This window comes from Microdochium trichocladiopsis (genome assembly GCF_020744255.1).
Source record: "Microdochium trichocladiopsis strain MPI-CAGE-CH-0230 chromosome Unknown B0I36scaffold_1, whole genome shotgun sequence".
Lineage (NCBI taxonomy): Eukaryota > Fungi > Ascomycota > Sordariomycetes > Xylariales > Microdochiaceae > Microdochium > Microdochium trichocladiopsis.
The window spans coordinates 5997023-6020110 of NW_025763544.1; the positions used below are offsets into that span (position 1 = coordinate 5997023).

The 23088-nt window shown below is 57.3% G+C and overlaps 6 protein-coding genes across 6 annotated transcripts; 3 read left to right on the top strand and 3 right to left on the bottom strand.

Moving 5' to 3' along the window:
* Positions 1-907: 907 nt before the first annotated feature.
* On the top strand, positions 908-3432 carry B0I36DRAFT_371698 (uncharacterized protein; the record flags this gene model as incomplete). The annotated part of the gene is made up of 2 exons (XM_046160036.1): positions 908-1549; positions 1609-3432. The coding sequence occupies 2 exons, from the start codon at positions 908-910 to the stop codon at positions 3430-3432; spliced, it is 2466 nt and encodes an 821-aa protein (XP_046019590.1).
* Positions 3433-4233: 801 nt separating this feature from the next.
* B0I36DRAFT_312983 (uncharacterized protein) lies at positions 4234-7206 on the bottom strand. Its single transcript, XM_046152571.1, has one exon. It carries the CDS (start codon positions 6950-6952, stop codon positions 4346-4348), a length of 2607 nt encoding a protein of 868 aa, XP_046019591.1. The 5' UTR covers positions 6953-7206; the 3' UTR covers positions 4234-4345.
* An 821-nt stretch (positions 7207-8027) lies between these two features.
* B0I36DRAFT_312985 (uncharacterized protein) lies at positions 8028-9284 on the top strand. Its single transcript, XM_046152572.1, has one exon. It carries the CDS (start codon positions 8302-8304, stop codon positions 9190-9192), a length of 891 nt encoding a protein of 296 aa, XP_046019592.1. The 5' UTR covers positions 8028-8301; the 3' UTR covers positions 9193-9284.
* A 2426-nt stretch (positions 9285-11710) lies between these two features.
* Positions 11711-15464, bottom strand: B0I36DRAFT_345130 (uncharacterized protein; the record flags this gene model as incomplete). Its single annotated transcript, XM_046156330.1, has 3 exons — positions 11711-12691; positions 12848-13252; positions 14109-15464. 3 exons carry the CDS (start codon positions 15462-15464, stop codon positions 11711-11713), a joined length of 2742 nt encoding a protein of 913 aa, XP_046019593.1.
* Positions 15465-16649: 1185 nt separating this feature from the next.
* On the bottom strand, positions 16650-18491 carry B0I36DRAFT_282520 (alkaline-phosphatase-like protein; the record flags this gene model as incomplete). Its single annotated transcript, XM_046151513.1, has 1 exon — positions 16650-18491. The coding sequence occupies one exon, from the start codon at positions 18489-18491 to the stop codon at positions 16827-16829; it is 1665 nt and encodes a 554-aa protein (XP_046019594.1). The 3' UTR covers positions 16650-16826.
* Positions 18492-20419: 1928 nt separating this feature from the next.
* B0I36DRAFT_380267 (uncharacterized protein) lies at positions 20420-22467 on the top strand. Its single transcript, XM_046160807.1, has 5 exons — positions 20420-20990; positions 21061-21344; positions 21402-21513; positions 21576-22035; positions 22109-22467. The coding sequence occupies exons 1-5, from the start codon at positions 20678-20680 to the stop codon at positions 22233-22235; spliced, it is 1296 nt and encodes a 431-aa protein (XP_046019595.1). The 5' UTR covers positions 20420-20677; the 3' UTR covers positions 22236-22467.
* The last annotated feature ends 621 nt before the right edge of the window (positions 22468-23088 follow it).

Here is a 23088-nt window from a genome sequence, read left to right on the forward strand (position 1 = left end):
TTGCCCATTGGGACATCCACGGCCATAGGTAATCCCAGCGCCAGGCACGCCTGCGGACGGATGCTGCCGGGCCCCTGCCCCCGTCTTGGAGCAGAGTAATCTCCTCGTCTGCACTGACTGTGCCGCCAACGCTGCGCACGTCACCACCCCAACTCGCCGTCCCCAAAGATCGCTCCCCTGCCTCGTCCAGATCGGCAAAGAGACAAGCGAGCACCCCGGGGCTGGAGTAGAGAGAGAAGAAAAACAGTCATTCTGTCGGGGGCCCGCTTCTGGTGGCTGCCCTCGCCCCCCTCCTTCTCGGGTTCAGGACTTGCACTACCACAGACTGCAGCACTCTGGCCTTTTGTCTACACCACCACCACCATCGCGCCGACCGCAGCAATCTCTCTCGACCTGCTCTGCTAGCTGCATATGCCAGACCCAAACGCCTTTGGATCGCTCTAGGTCACCGAGCCTCGCCTGCCTGCTCGACTTGCACAACACCTCAGCCCGGTCTTACGCCCGCACAGTCGTGCTCTCCTCGCGCCCAGCGCAGCATCCTAGCAGCAAGCCTCGCGGACAACCTTCTCCTTGGGCACCTCACACATCAGCCAGCGAGATCCCCCCCGGCGCTAGCATCTTTGTGCGCTGGCATATCTACTTCCCAGGGGCCGCTCCTACGACTGCCGCTCGTATTCCACAAACTTCTCTGGCTTATGTGACCTGCCCGCATTTGCACCACGCCCGCGTCCCGCTTAACATTTCTTCAGCACAAATTCTGACGCGACGACAACACCAAGGGCCAGCCAGTCAATCGAAACCACCGCGGCCTGTCTCTAGCAAGCCTCTATCGTCACGGGAGGGGGTCCCGTTCCCTCTTCCCTCGTCTTCAGCAGTCATGATTGTAAAGACAACCACTGACGGCCACATGTCCGCGACCCACGTCGATGACGTCGACGCATTCTCCCGCACGCTCTATCGCCGAGCACGCACGGCCGGCCCTGCCTTCAGCGACATTGCGTCTGTAGTCCGTAGTCTTCACACAGTTCTCAAGCACCTCAAGGTCGAAATCGAGGACCCGGCCTCTCTTCTCGGCTCCGGCTCCAGCTCTGTCTATGCTCGGCAGCTCACACCACTAGTCGAGGACTGCGACTTTGCCCTCCAGCAACTCGAGGTCGTTCTCGACAAGTCTGGCACAGAGACTGGCACCGGCGAGAGCGAAGCTCTTGGCGGGAAGGCCATGCCAGGAGAAAAGGGCTGGGTCCTAGAGACTGGAGAGCGCGACCGACTCGAGCTGATCCGCGCCAAGCTTGCAACCCAGAAGCTCAACATCGACATGTTCCTTGACACAGTCCAGCTGCGTAACACAACCAGGCGACGAGAAGTTGCTACAGCAGACACCAGCCATGTTGACATGGACTCGATCAAGGACAAGGTTGATGCCATTGCCACCAGGATCTGTCATTTCAAGGATTCAGACTCCGCCGATGACGACGAGGAACTGTGGCAGAAGTTCCGCGACGAGCTCATTCGCGAAGGCTTCTCAAAAGATATTTTGAGGCAGAACCAGGCATGTCTTGTCCATGCTCCCAAAACATGCATTGTGCAAATTGACTAACATTGTCTCAGGATGTCCTCCGTGCGTACATCCGCCAATTGGACGAGCAGGCTCTAAGCCACGACGGCAACATGCCCTCTGTTCGTGGCTTCCTTGAGAATTACAACCCGGCGGACGATCCGGGTCTGCAGCTGGCTCCGTATGAAGAGTATCCTGCACCATCAGAGTTGAGTGCCAATGCCATGTACCACAGCCCCCGGCCAGAGTACACACATAAGGCTGCCGCGGACGACACACAAAGTCTCGACCGGTACAAACCAGCCGCGCTGAGAGAGCAACAATCGGCACTCTCATACGAATATTACTCGTCCGACAATGAAGATATGGACCCCGCCAATGCCATGGCAGTGATGAGCACACGCGATCTGATGGCGATAGACCGCCGCAGCAACGATCTTGCTATCGCTCATGCCAACAGAGGTCTTCCAGCTCCTAACGAGCCGTACTTGAGTGGCATGGACCATCATCCAGTAGGATCCCCCCCATCCACTCGCTACGTCCCACCGTCTGCGACCCTGCCAGTATTGCTCCCGCCGCCAGCCTCTGACCACGGTGGTGACCTTGTTGGATCTGACTGTCGATCCCCACCGCCGCTGTTGCATGGAAACTCCGTGTCGGCGCCACTGCTTGGCGCCGAGGATGGCGGATTACCAAGAGCCACACGCCTGGCCCCGGACAGTCAGGGCAACGACATTCCGCTCGAGGCCAAATGGACGCGTATCAAGCGCAGTTTAGTTTCCATCGAGGTTTTGGCACAGCGAGGACTTCGCTTTGAAGCACGCCCGACATTTGTGGCAGTACTAGGTGCATTGAGCCGGGAGAAAGTTGAGGAACTCGCCCGTCGCAGCGCCGAAGTTCGCGAAGCGCGTCGTGCACATCAGACCAACGACGGGGCCATGAATGGTGCAGCAAAGCCAAGGCGAGCCGAAGATCGCTACTACCCGGACAAGTATCGGAATTGGGACATCGAGACGCCCAAAGACCCTAACCATCATGGCTATACAATCAATCCAAGCGGCCGGCGGAAGAACAGCCATGCCAGCGAGATGAGCGAACTTTATGATACTAGTGATGAGGACTCCGAGTCGGACTATGGCTACACTGACGAGGAGGACCACTACCCACCTCCACCACGCCACAAGCCGCAACCATACCACCATAACCAAGAAGATCTGCGAGCGAGAGGTGATAGTGTGGTCAGTAACGGCAGTGCGGGGTCAGACCAGACGAAGGAAGATGACGACAAAGGCACAAAATCCTATCCCTTTATTGTCTCGGCTCCCCGGGAAGAGTCCAAAAAGACATCCAACGGAGAAGGAGCCAGTCCAGCGGCCACAGTCCAGCCGAAGCCGATCCTCAAAAACAAAGGCGAACCAACACACGTGCGTTTCGACACGGAGCCGCAGGTTCTTGACGATAGCATGAGCTCTCCCTCACGCAGCCTGCCTCGCCGTAGCGACAGGACTCATGGCAGTGGGCGAGAGAAGAGCTATCATTCGGACCGATATCTCGATCGAGAACGGGACCGAGAACGGGACCGGGACCGGGACCGGGATCGGGATCGGGCCAGGGATCGTGAGCATGGTAGCGACAGGTACGACCAGCGCCACCGTGACCGCGACGAGTATCACCGGGACGAACACGAGTCCCGGTCGTCCCATCGCCGCCGGGAGAGAGGAGAGAGCTTGTCGAGCAGTGCTCCAAGCTCATACAGCCGCAAGAAGGATTCCTCTTCGCGGCGGAGGACGCGCAACGGTGCGCTAAGCGCGGCTGGTATCGGCGGTGCGGCAGCGAGTCTGCTCGCCGTGCTGACGGAGGCTGCTGCTGCGCTGTAGCTTCTCATTTTTGTGTTGTTGTACTTGTTCAGTTGACGAAGCCTGTTTTCTTTGTGTACCACCAAGCGACAGGAGGTTTTGCTTCTTTTTGTGTCCCCGAAATATACCCCGGAGTTTGTAGTTTTCCAAGTCAGTCGCACCCGACTATGTACACGAGTTTAGTTTAACAAAGTTGCTGCTGAGATTTTATCATTGAATGATTCCTGATGACATTTTGGTCCGTAACTAGACTAGACGATGTCAAAGCTAGGTGAAGCTGACCAAAGCGTGTGGCGAAGCCGGAGTGGACATTCCAAGATCGATCCACCGACACCTGACATTTGTGATTCATGTCTTGTGTCCAATATAACGAGCGAGCAGGTCGTTTCCGAAAGGGCTCGGTTCAGTTCGAAACTCTCCTTGGACTACTGTTTTCCTTACTTTCAAGGGCGATTCCTCTTTTGCGCTTTCATGTCTTTAATATCTTTCTTGGCTTTCCCTTCTTCCCTTTTTTTTCTCTCTCTCTCTCTCTTTCTCTTTTTTGAAGTTTTGAAGTTTGGTGATTTGAGGATTCTCCGTATCTGTTGGGTCTTTTCTCCCCCTCCTTTTTTCCCCATCTTTTCGTGGATTTTGGCCTTTGTTCTCGCTACCACAAGCACATACGCTGGTGGGCGAATTCGCAACTTTTCGAACGCCGCTTCTCTCAACTCTTGTGCCTCAGCTTTTCGGTTGCAATTGTGCCATGGAGAGGAACAAGTGCATGTAGACGCCCGAGCTTTATCGCAGGCCATCTATGTATGGCACACCACACGGTTGCGGGACTTGTCGGTGATCATTATATTCATGTCTTCGTTATGAACCGTCTCCTATGGCTAGACCAATATGTATGCTGCCTCCCAAATGCCTAGATATGTAATATATATACATGTATGCTTCACCTCCGTCTCATTCCCCGCCTTGTTGTGCTGGGCCCCGCCGCATCCTCTACAACAGCAGCATCATGGTGCCTGCCGTATCCTGCAAAGTCTGCCATCGTCACCCTGTCTTCCTGGCTGTCTCTCGGCACTGGTGCATTCTTGTCCCCGTTGAGCTTGCTCTCGATTACAGCCCGGTGCTTCTTCGCCTCAGAGTCGACATACTCAAGCTGAGTCGCAGGCTGCGCGGCAACATCCATTTCTTGGTCAAATGTCGCACGAGTAGCCCCGTATCCAGAGAGAATCCCATCCACGCTGGCATTGGACGCCTTCATTTTCCTGATCTTCGCCGCAGTTGAGCCTGCTTGGGCACTCGATTCGGCGCTGGCACTCGAGGTTGCCGAGACGTTGCTCTGAGCTCTACCGAGAATCTCGCGTTTGCGTCGGGCCGGCTTGGCGGACTGAAAACTGCCGTCCCCATCTGAAAGCTCGACATCATGCGACAGCAGCGAGTTGAGCCGTTTGGACATTTCCTGCTTCGCGCGATGAACCTTGGCCTCCCGCTCCTCGTCTTCTGTCCGCACTGCTGCTGCTTGGCTTTCCGTCTGTGCGGAGCCTGTGGCCTGAGTGGGCGGTTCAGACTCCTCAGAGTCGCCAATCTCGCCGCCAGTTGGGAATCGTTTCAGCTTGCGAGGCACGATTTCAGACGCCGTACGCTGATTCAGGCCGTTCAAGGTGTTGTCATGCACCTCTGTCAGAGGAGCGGTGTCAAACCCGGCGCCGCGCTCCTCATCCTGGAAAGCCAAGGCCGTATGGTAGCGGGACTCACTAGTCTCCTGCCTGTCAAGTGCTCTCTCCTGGGGAAGGGTGGAGCCAGATTTGCTTGTATCGAACGCCGTGCGATCGACTCCTGCTCGAACTGGAGGGTGCTTCGCAGCAGCAGCTGGTTCCGACCGCGACCGAGCCAGTTTCGACCTCTCATTCGGAATCTCAGCGACACGCGATGCCTTCTGGTTGAGCTCCGGGTACATGAACTGATCCCAAGGTGTCAAGAAGCCAGTCGATACGCATTGCCACAGCCACTCCCTGTCTACAACGGGTATGCCGAGTGAGACAGCGTGCTCGAGTTTCTCTCGTCGCGCCGTTGCCAGTGAGCAGCAGACCAGCAGAGTTGCACGGGCGTTCAACTTTTCGGAATACTCGGCCCCAAGCTGCACGATGGTCTTCTGGACCTGGTTCAGCTGCAGGTCCTGAAATCCGGATGTGCAGATGACCAGTTGCGAAAATCGGTCAATGGGAAATTGGGGGAATGGTCTTCCAAGCACCAGGTCCACCGGATGGACAAGCTCCCGACTCTGGATGCATTGCTCAATATAGAACTCCGTGACGATCCACACGCCCTCTGGACATGTTGGGTGCGTGTCCGGCTGCGAGCTCTGAGGTACAAGCAAGAACCGTTGGTCTGTAGGTTGGGTGTGTTGTCTTGAAGCAACGTCTGTAACTGAAGATGCCAACTCTGCTCCGTTCTTCATCAAATGGTCCTTGACAATATCAAGGCGCTTGCTCAAGAAGCCGTGCACGAAGAAACGACAGCCACCGAATATTGGCCCGGCGACTTCAGAGGAGACGTGGGAGTCGGCTATTGTTTGTTGTTGCTGAGCCACAGGCTGGACATCCCCATTTGTTGTCATGTTGCCCACAGGCAGACTCGTTGTGCGCTCGAGCGGGGGTGCTTGGGGAGCGTCGGCTGACGCGCGGTTTGTCAAGATGTCCCCCCATAGATTGTCTCGCTGGCTGCTGAGCTTCATGCTCGCCGACTTTCTCAGTTTCCTCCGTCCTTCCCCTGGGGGTGCTCCGTTGCTTTCTCTTGTGCGCTTGCCCAATGCTGTCTGCCGCATCTCCTTGCGGTTCCACGCACCTTTTCCCCGCTCCTCGGGCGGCATCAAAGGGTCATAGCAGGCCTCCGATAGTATCATGCCACGCTCGACACTGTCGTGAAGCCACTCTATCGACACGGTGTGGATGCCCCAGTTCTTTGCGGCGCGGTACTTCTTGCCTTCTGGCTGGTAGGTGATAAGGTGGGTCACGCTTTTGGATAGGTCGCCTGTGTAGTCGCCGCCGTTGCTCCTGACCTTGTCCTCGATCATGGTGCGCACGTCTTGCTCCTCGAATCCAGTCAGACAGCAGAGAAGGCGCTGGCGGTCGCGCTCCTCAGGCAGCGTGCTGCTGGGGATTCCGCCGCCCGTCTCGAAGGTCTTGAGGCGCCACTCGTTCTGAAGGGCAAGGAAGTCGATTTCCTGGTCGGCCATCCACAGGGCTCTGAGGGCCTCGATCCAGCCGGCAGCCATGGGGACGATGTCGGGGCGGTCGCGGGCAACATGGCGGTACTTTGGGGTGTCGTACTCGCCAACGATGAGATGGGTGGCATCTGGGGTGAGGTCGTACTTGTGGGTGCCGCCCATCTCCTTTGTGCTGCGGTCGATCATGGCGCGGAGGTCTGGGGCGATGCTGGTGCAGCAGAGGACGACGCCCTTGAGGGGTATGGACGAGTCAAAGGCGAGCATGGCCGGATCCGAGGTGGGCGGCGTGGCAGCCATGGCGGCGGCGGGGCCCGAGCCACGACTCATTTACGGGAGCGCGGCCGTGACTGCACGTGTGTGGTGTCGGTGGTTGAGGTGATGCATGGAAGTCGACTTTGGGAGATGGGAGGACGAGTCCACTGGGGACTTTGCGTGGTTGCCGTGCTGAGAGCACGCTGCGCGTATGGTGTGTGTATGTGTCGAGGTGCTGCCGTAGGCGTTGTGCTATCGTGAGGGGCCCATGGACGTGGTGTTGTTGTGGTCGTGAAGTGGCGGCGCTGTGGGATGAAGCCTTGTGGCAGTCGATGATGGCAGCAAAGCTTTAGAGGTGTTGAAGCAGGCAGGCGGGCCAGGCGCGGTGCCGAGACGCGTTTGGAGCCGGTAAGTGGGGGGTGCCCCTTCCGTCGCGTGCCTGCCTGCATCGAATCGCCACCAACTCCAAAACTGCTGCCATCCACCTCCGGGGCATGGCTGGGCACACCCTCACGAAGTCTCATCATGCGCTGCCCCAACGCAAAAGCCTAATGATGATGAAGATGATGCCGTGCTGGCTTCGGGCTGTGCACCGTGGCCACTCGGTACCCAGCCTTCAACAACGGGCTCTGCGGCTCGCTAATCACCCATCCCTTGGGCACCCAAACCCACGGCAGCTCCACGTTCCACGTCTGCTCAAAGCTTGTTCTGTGTCTCGTCCCTGCGGCGCCTGCATGTCATGTTCTGGCTAAAGCAACGTGGGATATCCTTGCCCTCGCATGCACCAGCCCAACTCATGTCAGTCCACGGCCTCCACCAGTCCACGCGTGATGTTCGTCGATATCCTCGAGTAGCTCCCGCTGTGATTATCAATATCATCGGCCGGCTGTTTGCCCTCATTGCGCCCGTGACCCCCCCAAAAAACAAGCAACGCTCGACTGGCGTCACGGCCAAAAGATGAAAAAAAGGCTGGAAATGTCTTGGACCAGCCAGCTTGGATCTCACGAGAGAACAATGGATCGAGGGCCGCCCCGCCCATGTGGATGGTGTTAGCGCCCAGCCTAGCACCCCTGTCCTGGCCTGCCGGGCTACACAACGTCGTCATCGTGCGCCCGCCCGGACAGCCCTCCCTGCATCGCCTTCCTCCCACCATCCACACTACTGCGTACGAGGGCGGGCCTCGCACTCTGCCTGGGCGCGCAACCCTGCAGCACTGAGGCTCCCACGACTCCCACTCGTCCTGTTCCTATCTGTCAGAGCCTCGAGGCTGGCTTGCTGCCTTTTTCATCACAACCCTAGCCCAGTCCAAGCCTGATTCTATATCTACCACTGCCCGCGCATTCTGGGTTTCTCTTGATTGACAACATTCTCGTCCTCGAAAGCAGCCTCTCTCTCGACCATTCAAACCTCAGTCGAACTCCATCATGGACACCCGCAGGCCTCATAGCCGTGGTCGGTCACAACCGTCCGTCAGATGGGCCAACTCGCGCAGCCCCTCTCGCTCTCCATCCCGGGGCTTCCAACCCGACGGCCTGAGGGCGGATCCAGCCTTCGTCCAAGTCAGCCCACGGGACGCAACCCCCTCCCGTTCTCGCTCGCGGCCACGATCATTGGGTTCCCGTGGAAGCCGCTCCCTCAGCAGGTCTCGCAGCCGCGGTCCCAGCACAGATCGTTATGGGAACCCTCTCCCCGCCGACCCCGACGAGTCCGCCCGACCACGATCCCGCCGTTCGTCTGCGTCCTGGGTAGACAAGGCACCCAAATTCCGTGACGAAAACGGCAAGCTCGTCAAGTCTAGCCTCGCCATCCTCGGGGCCATCGGGGCTGCCGCGTACGTGGCGCACAGGACACTGCCAAAGGTCATCCCTGGCTCGCACGACGATGGCGGCGACGACAACAAGAACCGACACCAGCAAAGGTCGTCGTCCGGGGATAAACATGGCAGGCGCGACGACGGCCACAGACGGCGTCATGGCGAGCGCGTAGAGCGGCACCACAGATACGCCTCATTCTACGAGGAGGACGGTCCGCCATCGCGGCCTCGAGAAGACTATCACTACCCCGACGAGCGGCGGCAGTTGCCTTCCAGCGTCAGGACTGATCGGGCAGAGCCCGCGTGGAGTCGAGAGTCGAATGTCACCACGACAAAGTACATTGAACAAGCGCCACGGCCGGCATCACGAGGCGTCGCGGGCGTCCAGCCTGGGCTATACACAGGGAACGATGACAAGGTGCTATATATCGATGGCGAAGGGCGGCGATATGTGGAGGAATATCGGAGCGATCGGTTCTGGCCAGGCGGGAGACTACCTTGAGATGGCGTTGTGCTTCTGATCAAGTGATGTTAGATAACGACGAAACGAATTAAATGTTACTGATTTAGCACAATTGAGGACTTGGCAAGGCACAGCTGTGACCATGATTTCCTGCACTAACATGACATGAGCTGTAAGTCCCCGCATGCCGTAGCCACAGTGGCATCCACAAGTGTCATTCAACTACGGCAACGCTCGCCAGTCCCTTTCCAAACGGTCAACCTGACGACGTGCGCGCCCTTGTTTGGCGACAAAAATTTCCTCCCCTTCGTGCACCGTGGGGTGCGCCGCCTGCTGTTATTTCCACTCCTAATCTCAGTGCTTGGCAATGCACTGCACTGTAATGCCCGACATCGCTCGCGCGAGACTACTGATGATGATGAAGATGATGGAACCAAAATTTTGGTTCGAAAAAACTCCTGGAAACTTGGTACACATCATAAGCACTCGAACGGGTCTCGATGCATACGATTGAGGGGATTATCTTGCTTGATCTCGCCTGGGTAGGATACGCTCACATGCCTGTCGTTCGAGAAGGCAGGGATCACGTCACACTCTCGAACACAAAGAAACGAGTCTTACGGGAAAACTTCTTCACGATCTCTCTTGGAAGCTTAACTTTTATTCAGCCACGAGGATCATGCTCAGAACTCGGCCTGTCCACTGGCCGATTCTCTATCATTAATCAGGGGGATCCTGGCCGTTTCCATTAATACAGCAAGAGTTCCAATGCCCATTCCTCAGACATCGACTCGAACCTCATGATCGACCCCAAGGTTTCTTCCACTGCCTCAACGTCCAATTGCAGCTTCAGTTCTGGGTCGCCAACACCCATGCGCCCGGCGTGAAAGACAGCACAGGTCGATCAGCCTCACCTTTCCAGTACGCGATAAATATGTTGTCATTATGGGAAGGAAAGCGACGGTTGAAAAGCGGGTGTTGCAAGATCCGCAGAGCCTCGCGAAGTGGGGGAAAGTCCGGCTCGACGCCCTCGAAAGGGACGTCCGCCGCAGTGAATCGGAATGGTCCTTCTCCAGCCCCTGGCTCGGGCCATCTCAAGAACTCTGGGAAAACCAAGGTGCGAGAAGGCTGGCCAGCTGCGGGAGGTAGGTAGTGCGGACGTACGGGGTAGTGGCACAGAACTTCCCGATAGACATGGACAATGCGCCATGCTCTCAACCGCGGGGGGTCCAATCCTTGAGACAAACGCAGGACACGGCCATCAAGAGTGGCTCCGCAGATGAGGACTGTGTGCTTGTCTATGAGGTGGTACGGCTCGTTCCACTGCTCTCGCCTGTGTGGAAGGAAGAGAAACTCTATCGCGGGATTCGGCACGGGAAACTTTGGCGGGCCCCAGAGTAGATGTTGACCTACGAGAGGGTCGTTTCTCGAGTAACTCCAGGCGACTGACCGGCTCTCGCAGCACGCTTGGAGTAAAGCATTCGGCCACCGATCATGTCGGCACGTCATCTGAGCCGTACTGATGGGACGGTGCTCCAGAACTTCCAGGCAGTGCGCATGGTCGCGACACCACACCTTGAACACTGGCTCCTCAAGTGCCATGTGCCACACTAGAAGCCTAAGCTCGCTCGGGAGTTGCATGAACCGCGGGAAGCCGAGCTGGGGCTGGCTTGCGTCACGGGTAGCTGTAGCCACAGAGTCGTCGGGGGAAGACATTCTGAATGAGTGGCACGAACGCGCGATGGCCGCACTGGAGAGTCCTGTTTGACTGATCATAAGTTTCCAGCTCAAAAGGCAGAGGGTCCAAAGCTGTTACTCACGGTGCTGATCTTGAATTGTCGTGCTCCTGTAATACCTTTGTGACGTTAATGTGAGATGAATCCGATGCGGTATGCGGTCCTCCTTAGAGAACAATGGCCAGAACTGTTGCAATTGCTCGTACGACCCTCTGAGCACGGCAGAGACCCTCGAGCGGTGCCGACTAGACCGTAGCTTCAGACACAGCTGGTCTTAGATGCGCGCTGCCGGTCAAATACTATGATGTGTTTTTGCTATCTTCGCATTTGACTGTCATTGCAAGGAAAGACAGTTGCACTTCAAAATGAGCAGTACACCTTTATTGTTTGAGAGTGGATTTGATTCATAGTGGCTTCTGGGCCACTCGCAGCAGCCAATTGAAGAGTGGCAAAACCAGGCGTGGCTGCCCCAGGCAACGGAGAGCATCGACCTGTCTAAGTAGTGGTAGACGGCCTCTAAGAAAATTTCTCCGGGCACTGAAACTCTGAGCATATCACACTGGAAGGAATGCAGATGTTCATGGACTTGGCTTCCAGTCCTTCGTCTGCTGATGCCTGCTTTCACGAAGGTCTATCCTTGCCCTATGCTGAAATGATGTCTGCTGTCTTTGTCCCTCAAGCTCGTACTAACCAAACGCATCGGCCGTCGACTCCATAGACCACCTGCTCCGGAAGCCTCCATGAAACCAATTCAGACGTGGCCCGAAGAACTCACAGACCTGGACTAGGAAACCGCGGGAGATCAACAAGACGCGTAGCTATTATTTCTGGATTGCCTCGACCCATCCGTCCGATGTGAAAGGCATGTACCTTGGCTGTGGTCGAGTTCTGGCAGACTTGTCCCAGGTTGCCAGCTTCCAATAAGCAATGAACACGTTTGAATTGCTGGGAACCATGTCTGCGCTGTATGGTCCACCCACGAAGTATTGTGTAGCTTGCCAAATGTGCCGATATTCTTGTTTAATCAGCTGTGCATCAACGTATGGAGTGACGTATCGGAAAGGCCCGTACCCATCAAGCTGATCATGCCACCAGTATGAATCAGGAAAGATGAGGGTACAGGAGCTGAGAGATTCGGCATTGCACTCTTTCCAGCGCAGAAGCCGCCGGAGCCATACGTATGACTGCTGAACCAGGAATATATTGTAAGCTAGCCACGTAGAACGACCTTCCAGGCTTTCTGGGAAGTTGTCCCGGGACACGTCAGATCCAAATGCAGCTCCGGTGAATGGTGACAGGTGCGGGGGTGCGTGCTCGGCGCACATGAAGCCTACGTGCTTGATCCCCTTTGGGAGCTCGACAGCCCACTCGTCCCGCTTGAACGGCAGAAGGAAGACATCGGCGGTGATGTTTGTCGAGGTGGGCATGCGGAACTGCATCAGGGCCCCTGTAGGGCTGGCGGCTTCCAGCACATGGTGGTAGATATTAGGGCGCGCGACTCTCCTGCTCGCGTGGCAGGTATGCATCAGAGGATGTGGCCGGCGATCATGGGAACAGGTTGCCCTGGCCAGCCTCAGGGAAGCGCTCTTAAGCAGCTTCTCGCAATGATCGTGTTCGTCACACCAGACCACGAAGGCTGGCTCCTCGAGTGCTTTCTGCCAGATCAGGAGCTGGATTTCTGGTGGAAGTCGCGCGAATTGTGGGAAGCTTGTGGGTTGTTGTTCAGTGGTGCTGGGCTCAGGCTCGCTGTCGTCGACTGAGAGAGCCGTAGTCGCATCCTGTCCAGAGGCCATGGTGGATGTCTAACATGTGTAGAGGTTGTGCGTGCTGAAGGGGGAAGCTGTGTTTCATCATGACTGGGTTAATGATTGTTTCAGCAGGAGGAAAACGGGAAGCAGATGATTCTTACCCTGCGCCTGTATGGGTATCATGTGGTGTCGAGGTGAGTCTGGTATGACCTTGCCTGCTGTTTTGGCTGGCTGCTGTGTGTCGGCATCAAGATGCCGATGGCCGAGGTCAAGAAATGTTGATTGAGGCAGTGCGAAACCAGGATCAGGTTGCCGGAGACGAGATGGAAGACTGATGTTTTGGCTGCCAATAGGGCCTGCAAAGCACACCGAGAGAGCCCAGGCAGTCTGCTTTGTCACTGGGGAAAGAGTGTCGTCGGTTCGGGACGGCTCCTGCTTGGGAAGTGGCACTTGACGCCGCCCGAGCACCACAAGGCTAGCTGCCTCAGGCAACGCAAACGAATCAGTGCACGTGGAACCGAGTGCGCCTGCCCTCACTTGACCAGACCTGCCCGGGAAGGAGCATTGGACCTGCGCACGCGTATCAATTGCAATCCAGGCACTGGGCTGAGGCACCTGAGCAGTCTCCAGTAGTCACACACCCTCACGCAACAGTCTCGCAGCAACAGACTTGACGAGAACATCATCACCGGTCCCAACTCATACGCAATGCAAGCCTCGCCTTCGCGAAGCCTCGCAGGCGCTGATTGGCTGCACGGCTCTCCCACTTGCCTCTTTTGGAGATGTTTGTGTTGCTCCACTTTTGCCCTCAGAACGTCAAACCAAACTTGCACCAGTCATCTTTGACAGGCAGCACACATCACAAAGAGCATCACTTTTGGTTTTGGTCTTGGTCTTAGGTGTTTGCATGCCAAAGATCTATCTGAGTACTGAAACCATTCAGTGCCAACGATTTCTGCGCCACTGCACGTTCACTCATTTGCCGTGCCCATGTTGCTTTGTCAGACAACATGATTCAGCCGAGCTCCCCATGCTAAGCTCTGATGGGGGCCTAAACCCCCGAAAGAACAAACCAGACATGTGTTATCCCAACCCAATTCCCAGAGAACTCCGTGTGCAAGACAAAAGAAGGAAAACAACAATAAATCCTCAAATATTGATTGCAGTGGCAGAAACAGCCCTGCTGCCAGTCCATGACTGCACATGGAGCGCCACCCAGCTGGCAAACTGACAAGTGGCCTGCCCCATTCTGCTAGATCACGGATAGGCGCTTCAGAATCCGTGCCTGCACACTGCACGTGGCAGGGGACTTCGACCGGCTGTTCAAGTCCCAGCTGCAGGACCAGAACTGATGATGCCCACCCAACAACTGCCTTCTGTCGTTGTGACCGCCCACATTCAAGATCAATCGTGTCAGATCGGTCTTTTCCAGTGCAGAACCTGTCTACTGGCTGCTCGCGTCACGCTCCACCTGCAAGACCAGGGGAACGATCTGTTCCTCGAGGACGTCGCCGTCGGCGCTGAACGCCGGCCCACGTGGCTGCCACCGTCGACGATTGTCGGATCCGACGTTGACGGTGACCCAACCGTCCTCCTCTGAGTCCTGGTACGCCTTGACGGCGGCTGCCATCTGAGCATCCGCCTCGGCGTCTTCGGCCGAGCGCCGGCCCTGCTCGAGGTGCTCGCCGTAGAGCGCAAGCTCGGCGCTGTCGACCTCGCAGTAGTCCGCGTCAGCTGGGTAGTACGCCGGCGGTCGCGGGTACTCGTCTTTCTGGAGGCGAGGTCCGGTGTTGTTATCGTTGTTCGGAGATTCGACGGGGACGAGGTGCGGGACCTTTTCCTCGAGATATTCGCAGATCCAGGCTGACTGGGGAAAAGTGCTGGCGAACCGCCAGGCGCTGACGATGCGCGCCTCGTCGAGTGGTGAGGAGAGGCCGCCGTGGCATCTCCAGGCGGTAAAGATGGCGTTGGCCTCGGGGAAGCGCGCGCTAGCCAGGGCGATGGCCAGAATGTCCAGCAGAACGTCGCTGCCGCGCAGGGCATGGCCGCCGAAGGTGAGGAGCACGATGACGACCTCCATGTTGCTAGGGGTGCTCGTGCTGTCGGCTGCGACGGCACGTTCCAGGCAGATCTTGCAGAGCCGGACCATTCTCTCCATCGACACCTTCGAGGCGCTCATATGCTCGAGGCGCCACTCGAGAGACTCGGGTAGCCCGTGCTGCGCGAGCTTGGTCGGGGGCGCCAGAGTGCAGTCTCGGTCGACGCCAACGTCCGCGATGAGGTACTTGATGATGGCGTCGTGGTGATGCTCGATGGCCTTGTCCATAGACGCAGCGAGGATCTCCCTGGAGACATCTCGGTCGAGGTCGAAGATGGCGGAGTCGACTTCCTCGATCATGTATTTCAAGGCCGCCAGATTGTCGTGCACAACACACGCAGTGAATGGGCAAGGCAGGCTCGGGTTGATCTGCTTCTTGAAAGCCAGGGGGTTGTGCTTCGCGCACTCGGCCCCGATGCGGCGAATGGTTTCGATATCCTCGTGGCGCGTGATGGCCCAGAGGAGCTCAGACTCGGGCGTGTAACGCTTGCCCTTGAGTGGTTTGGGGCCGAGGCTCACTTGTGCGGTGAGGTCCGCGGGCTCAGTCGTGGCTGGCTCCTTCATTTCGGCCACACGAGCGCGAGTCTTGGGGACATGTAGCTCGTTGCCTCCTTTCGCGTCTGCAAGGGACAGTGGCTTGAGTTTGAGGGGTTTGGTGAATAGGGGCACCCACTGGGCGCTTGATGCGTCGGTTGGTGAAGAGCAATTGCTTCCCTGTGTCTTGTCCATTCTGATAGGTCTGTCTCTGTGGTGCAGATGCTTGTTGTTGCTGTCCGCAGCCACCGAATGGATGTGCTTGGGATTGCCAAAATTTCAGCTGGTCTTCTCAAGTTGTGTATGATTGTCTCAAGACGGAGAGTTGCGTTCTCGTTGAATAGCAGTGTTGATTGTGAGCTTCAATGCTTGTTGCCGTAGAGTGTGAGTGTGATAGTGGTGGCTTGAAGTGAGAGAAGACATCCATCATCGCATGTGAGTCTACCATCAATATATGGTTGCTCTAAGCAGTCTAGGTGCCCTGGGCCCTGATGCCTCGCCACGGCTCTCATCTTCTACTCCGAGGATATCTTCGTACTTCCGACATGTTGCCTTGAATGCTTCAGCTGATGGCTGAGGCTACTATGGAATCACGCCGGATGGTATCGACACGGGGTGGGGAGAGGCTGAAGCTTGGCGTATGGACATGCCCGTTCGCCATGTCGCTGAAGACCGGATTCTGGACCGCACTGCTGCAACAATGATCATGCTTGCTGCCATCATACTGGCTGGAATCTGCCTCAAGATACCTGGAGGGCAGTAGGTAAGTGGATAAAGGGGTCGGATGATTGGCCGATGGCGAGCAAGTTCCATCAGGCATACATGAACATTAAAGACATGACGTCTGCGAAAGGCCCAGACTTTCAAGAGGGAACGAAACAGTTGATCAAGGCCAAGACAAAACTTTGAGCATCTCCAATGACTGCCTTAAGGCCTTCTAGTACTTGACGTAATGGATGACAGGCGACCAAGCCAGCCAGAGAGCTACAATGGCAGATTAAATAAGTTCAGTGGGCAGAAGAGGAACAAGAGAGCTACAGAGAGCGTCATTTCAGGCCCTCCTGGCAAGGAAGCAGAATTTGGCCAGGGTGGTCTAGTGACATGCAGATTGGCGTCGGTTGGAACACCTGCAGCAATCAGTGACTTGTCCGTTGAGCAACCGAACATGGCCAGCTTTTGGATCTTGCTTGAATTCTCTATCAACGCATGGCCTTGTATTCTCTCGGTGAGCCGAGTGTGAGCTTTACCACGAGACTTGAGGCTGGCTGACTAGGGCCAGTGCACAAAGAGGTGCTTGCCAGACCGCCCCTGGGCAACCATTGGCGTGTTTCAACGCCAGACAAGCCGGCCGCCTAGATGAGCTAAACATGGCCTCTCGAGACCTGTGATTGCTGACTCGCGCTGTTTTGTTCCTCCGGTTTCTTGCGTGACCCCGTGGGGTAATGTCCCCCACCGCGCCCATCCAGCTCGCACGAAATTTACTGACAAACATGGATCAATTGCGAGTTTCGCCTATTGGATTTGTGCCTTGATACCTGCTGTGCCTTGATGGTCTCACTACGCAACAGCCGCCGTCTTGCCGCCATTCCGCTGCCTCTCCTCTAGCTGCTCCTTTGGGCTCTTGAGCTCGACCTTTGGAAACCGGTCGTCCTTCTCCCACGGCACGAAATCGCTGCCCTCCATCAGCCACCTCATCATGACCTTTTCGTACTTGTCCACCCGCTCCTTGTGCTCCGCCTCCGCAGCCAGATTGTGCAGCTCGTGCGGGTCAGAATGCCGATGATACAGCTCTGCAGGCTCGTATAGCCGGTACACGTACGCCCATTCCCTGTCGCGCAGACTCACGGCCTTGCCGACCAGCTCCGTGTCCTCGTGCTGTAGGGCGGCCTTGATGTCGTACGGGTAGGGCGCCTGCTCGAGAAGGGGCTCCTCGCTGGTGAGGAACCCTCCCTCGGAGAAGGCGTAGGGCTTGTGCTCGGTCGCATCGCCGCAGAGCACAGGGATCCAGGACTTGCCGTTGTGCGGGAAGTGCTCCCCGATGCCGCTCATCTCGAACATGGTCGGGCACAGGTCGACCATTTCCGTCATCGCGGCGACGGTCTTGCCCCGCGGCAGGCCCGCGCCGCCGATGATCAAAGGCTCACGTACAAGCGCGTCGGACAGGCCCGACGGCCACTTCTCAATCATGCCGTGGTCGCCCAGGTACTCGCCGTGGTCGGTGAAGAACATGGTCACTGTCTCGTCCCATAGGCCCGGCACCGAGTCGACCTTGCGCAGAATGCGCCCGAACTGGTCATCCAGCCGCGTGATCATGCCGTAGTACGTGGCTTTCACCTCGCGCCAGACATCGTCGGTCGCGCGGTCCGTGCCGTATCGGGCCCGATTGGCAGCCATGTATCGTGGCTCGTAGCCCGTCTTGGCGGCCGGGTTGGACGTGGCTAAGGGGGAGGAGAGCTGGGTGCGGTCATACATGCTGAAGTATGGCTCCTCGACGGCAAACGGGCAGTGCGGGAAGATCAAGGGCATGAACAGGACCCAGGGCTTGTCAGTGGGCGGGCAGTCGAGCCACTGCTCTGCGGACCGGATGACGGCCTCGTCGTAGTCGATGATGTTTTGCAGGTCGCTCGCCGGGTCGTCGTCCTCACCATCCTCGTTGTTGTTGTTTTCGGTTGCGTTGCGCTTCCGCAAGCCTTTGTAAAAGAGCCGCGAGAAGATGTCCTCGGGCGGAGCTTCGAGCTTCTGCTGGCCTTTGCCAAACCTCGGCATGAACTCTGGGGTCTCGAGGAAACCGTACTCGTCGAGGCTTAGCTCGGTGACGTGGGGCGCAAACGTGTCCCCCCTAGGCGCAAGGCACGCGACGTGGTAGCCGCCCTCTTCCCTGAGGCTGCGGAACAGGTTGGGCTCCCAGGGCTTGATGAGGTTGTTGAGGCTGCGGTGGCCGCTGACGTGCGGGTAGGTGGCCGTGAAGATGCTGCAGCGCGACTGGGAGCAGACCGAGGCCTGGGTGTAGCAGTTTGTGAACAAGGTGCCGCGGGCGCGGAAGCCGTCGATGTGCGGCGTGCGCAGGAGCTTGCCGTCACCTGTGGGCGCGTCGGTGCAGGCCAGCGAGTCGTAGCGCAGCTGGTCGGGCATGAAGATGATGTAGTTGGGGCGGCTGCCGCCGTTGGCCGACGAGACCTGCAGCGGCTGAGGCCTCGGCGGGAGCCGGTGCGTGGTCGCCATGGTGGGAGGAGTTTTGTCCGTCAAGCGGGAAAGAGATGTGATTACCAGAGCATCGGAAGAGAGCTGTGAAAGGCAGAGTACGTGCGCAGGCCAACGACCGTCGAGGTCCCGCGATTCTATAGATGCTTTGTGCTTGGTTACGCGACACAATGTCAAAAAGGATGACGTTTGGTGGTGGACGCTTTATATGCACGGCGCAGGCTCGGAACGACCCCCGACAATTGACGCCCTTGCGGGACGGACGGGTTGGGGAACCCCAGGTTCTCCACTGCGGCGCCGGATCTCGTGCGGCGGCTTCCGGTCCGGAGCGGCGGCCCAGGTTTTGGCAACACTCTCTCTCCTCAGCAAGCCTTTTGCCTCAGGCCAGCGCTCTCTTCCCCGCCTCCTCTCGCCGGGCACCAACATGACGAATAGTCTGATCAGGCAGACCATCGCCAGCCATTACGGTGTGCTCTATGTGTACTTCGGGTATTGTGAAGCCGACGCATCGGTACTCCCCTGCCTGCCGATTGGTCTGGACGTCGCGCACAGCTCATGGCCTTGTCGCGTGTGACAACAACTCATGCCGGCAGTCGGCACTTATCAGGCCAAGGGGTCGGATGCTGACAGTGAGCTGTGTGCTGCAGAGTCGAGGAGAAGCGCACTGGCAAGTCAAGTCCGCGCCAGATGACGATGATGTCTAAGCAGAGTGGGCTGTCCGGCCCAAGTGTGGACGATGTCGCACAAGGCACCAGGATATCGAAGACAACTCCCAGAGTGACATGGTCATAGTGTGTACCCCCGGTCGAATGAGCTTGCAGCCGCCCCTTCTGGGGTTTGTTCGGGATCCGACATGGCGTACAGAAACTGCGCCTCTGAGCACGCAATGATGGGCGATCCGGATGATTTGTGCCGCGGCGTGCCGATCTGTGTCGCGATGCCCCTCTGTTCTTCACGTTGCCTTGCTCCGCATTGAGGTAGACTGAGGCAGAGTTGTAGAAATGCCACCGCTAGCAGCGGGCTTGTTCTGGCCGGTTCGATGGCGCCTGGCTGCCGAGCTTGGTGGAGGTAAATGAGGAGAAAATGACGCGAGGTATGCCGTTGGGTCTTGGCAGTCTGATACTCACGAGTCTGGCCATGGAGGCTTGATCTTGCAGATACCGAGCCAGGAAGGCATCCTTGCGTCCAGCATAGTACTTTGTTTGTGACCTGGGTAAGCAGCCGTCAGGAAGCTTGCGCTTAAGCTTACCGCGAGTATAGGGATAGAGGTGGTGGGCTGCTGGGGACACGAGATAGGCTGGTAGCAATGCCTGAGGGTGCTAGACGGGATGCTGTCGCTCCTCCCACAAGCGGCTAGAGGCAGCGGGAGCGGGTGTTGCACTGGCGAATGGCGACACTGCCTGGGCCGGAACCAGAAGCTGGCGATGGGCTCAGAGTCAGGGTTCCTGCCACAGTCCCTGCCGCCAAGGCGCTGGCCAGAGCTGAGGGAAGGTTGCATCTGCCGGGAATTGATTGCAACCCCACGCGATGGTGCCGGCAGTCGATCTGGAGCCGCCAGCGGGTGTTTTGCTCGACGAGCCAACCTTGGGGCGAAGTAGTTGGTGGCCACGCCTGCCTGGATCGTACCTTCCTTGCTTAAAAATAACTTGCTCACTGCCATCTTGCAACCCATATGCCAACTCCGCCTAGGTTATCTGTAGAATTTGATTCGGCTCCTCCCTTCTTTCTCCCTCGTTCTCCCTCTCTCTGGGGCCTGCCGCAATAGATCCCTGCATGGTGGCTGCCGAGCCTCTGATATGTCGATGCGCTAAGGGACCTGCCCGAATAGGCTGTCCGCCCCCCGCGAGGCCGCTGCCCCGCCAGCTTCCACGACTCCACGACCATGATCGCCATCCATGCAGTGCTTATCATCACCATCACTGGCAGCACAAGCACAAGCACAGGCACAGGCACAGGCACAGGCACAGGCACACAGCACGCGATGATCACCACATGCCCAGCGCAAAAACCGCATCCCGCTCCCCTTCAGGCCTCCCCAGTCATGGCTCTTCCCACTGCCGATCCTCAGCACACGCTTCCCCGGCCGGCCGTCTACTTAAACTCGACGACATGTCCGCTTCCACAGCCATGGCCCCTCTAGCTCCTGCTTGGCCAGGCGACTTGACTGTCTCCCCCCTCTGTCTTTCGACTACAACCGCCTGCCCACCATGAGATTCTTCAGCTCCCTCCTCCTCGCGGCACCCCTCGCCGCCGCCGTCCTCCTCGACCGCAACGGCAAGATCGTCTACGACGGTTACAAGGTCTTCCGCGTCAATACCCCCGAGGAGGGTATCGCGGCGCTTGACGCCCAGATCGCAGAGCTTGAGGGCATCGATGTTCACCGTCATGCTGACCATTTTGATGTCGCCATTCCCCCGGCCAACCTCGAGGCTTTTGGCGCCCTCAACCTCGACGCCCAGGTGCTTTCCGAGGACCTCGGCGAGCTCATCGCCGGCGAGGGAGAGATTGCGGAGTATGAGGGTAAGAGCTGCCCCGTGATCTTTGAAACCCCCTGTCCAGTGCAAGATTCCTAACAAAAGGCGTTAAAAAGGTACCACCTCCATGAGGCTCAGCAGCGAGGACGGGGAGGTCAGCGCGGCCGCCCTTCCTAGCTTGTCGTGGTTCAGCGCTTACCACGCGTACGACGCCCACTTGACCTTCCTCCGCGACCTGCAGGGCGCGTTCCCCTCCAACTCGGAGATCATCACGGCCGGCACTTCGGTCCAGGGACGCACCATTACCGGCATTCACCTCTGGGGTAGCGGTGGCAAGGGCTCCAAGCCCGCCATCTACTTCAACGGCAACGTCCACGCTCGCGAGTGGATCACCTCCAAGGTTAGTCATATGGTGATCCCGACGTTATCACGTGGCAGCACTGATGATGGTATACAGGTTGCCGAGTACCTCGCCTACCAGCTCGTGGTCAACTACAACAATGACACTGCTGTCAAGGCCGTCCTTGACAAGTACGACTTTTACATCCTGCCCATTGTCAATCCCGATGGTAAGTAGAGGTCTAGCATCTCATTAGGAACCCGATGCAGACACTGACAGCCCCTGTTCCAGGCTTTGTCTACACCCAGACGACGGACCGCCTGTGGCGTAAGAACCGCCAGACCCGGAGCGGAACCTCTGCTGTCGGCACAGACATCAACCGTAACTGGCCCTACCAGTGGGTTGGCTCCGGATCCTCGACGAGCCCTTCATCTGAGACTTACCGTGGTGTCGCCGCTGGCGATACCCCCGAGAACACTGGTATTCGCAAGTTCGGTGACACGCTGGCCGCCGGCAAAGGTATCAAGCTCTACATTGACTGGCACAGCTATGGCCAGTACATCCTCTTTCCTTACGGATACAGCTGCAGCGCGCAAGTCAGCAATTACTCCAAACAGCAGAGCCTTGCTCAGTCTGTCGCCAGCCAGATCCGTTCCTTGTACAGCAAGAGCTTTACGTATGGTCCCATATGCACGACTCTGTACGCTGCCAACGGTGGCTCCACCGATTATATGCAAGACGTTGCCAAGACGTGAGTTGCACCCAGGTCGTTAGGCCCACCGGATCAAATAGACAGCCGCTGACTCTAGTTCTCAATCCTGTAGCGAGCTTGCCTGGACCATTGAACTCCGTGACACCGGCTCCTATGGCTTCAACCTCCCCGCCAGCCAGATTCTGCAAAGTGGCCAGGAGCAGTGGAAGGGCCAGCTGTGGCTGTGGCAGAACATGTGAAGCGCAGAAATGGACTCGGGCTCCACTGGGTCACATTGGAGACCTGTAGTGATGCAAACCATCATTTTGGTGGTCGCATACTTGACACTTGCACACTGGTCGTGAAAACGATATTCAGTTCATGTACATAGACTTGGACACCAACCGATGCAATACGGGCATGGTTATCATTGGTTCCCGATGACGGCCAGTACATAAACAACCTGCACAAATTCGACATGCGTATATCAAACCTGTTCTGGAGCGCAAGTGAGCTGAATTTTGTCCGTGATGAGCAGCAACAGTCAAATGTCTGAAGAAGAGAGAGAAAAGAAAAGCAGAAATATCAATGAGTCAGTGGCATGTACAAATCCCGAGGCTTAGACTGCACGGACAGGACCATGTTTCGGTTTGCCGCGTCTTTCCAAACCTCCAACGGTGACCAGCCTTCTATCGTGCCAGGATCAGTAGACAACTCCATTCATCACCCAGCAGAAGGGTCAGAACGGCATACACCACGCTGCGCTTGGGGGGCCTCTTTCGACCGTGGCATTCTCAGAGGCTACGGCGTCGCCCCTACACGATATCGAACAATCAATGTGACGTAGACACATACCTTAAGTGCATACGTCGTCCGCCGTTCTCCACAAACTGAGCACGTCATCACCCTCCCCGATGCCTCTCTTAACACTGCGTGTGCGAACTTCTGATAATAACACCAAACAGAGTAAATGGCTCGATACTCCTCCTCGAGGGCACTTTTGTGGCAATAACTTGCAGCGTTCCAAGTGCGTGCCCGGGTGAAAAGTCGTGCCGGGGGTGTTCGCTAGTGTACGCGTTATTGCCTTTTTTTCTTTTTCTTTTTTCCCCCCTG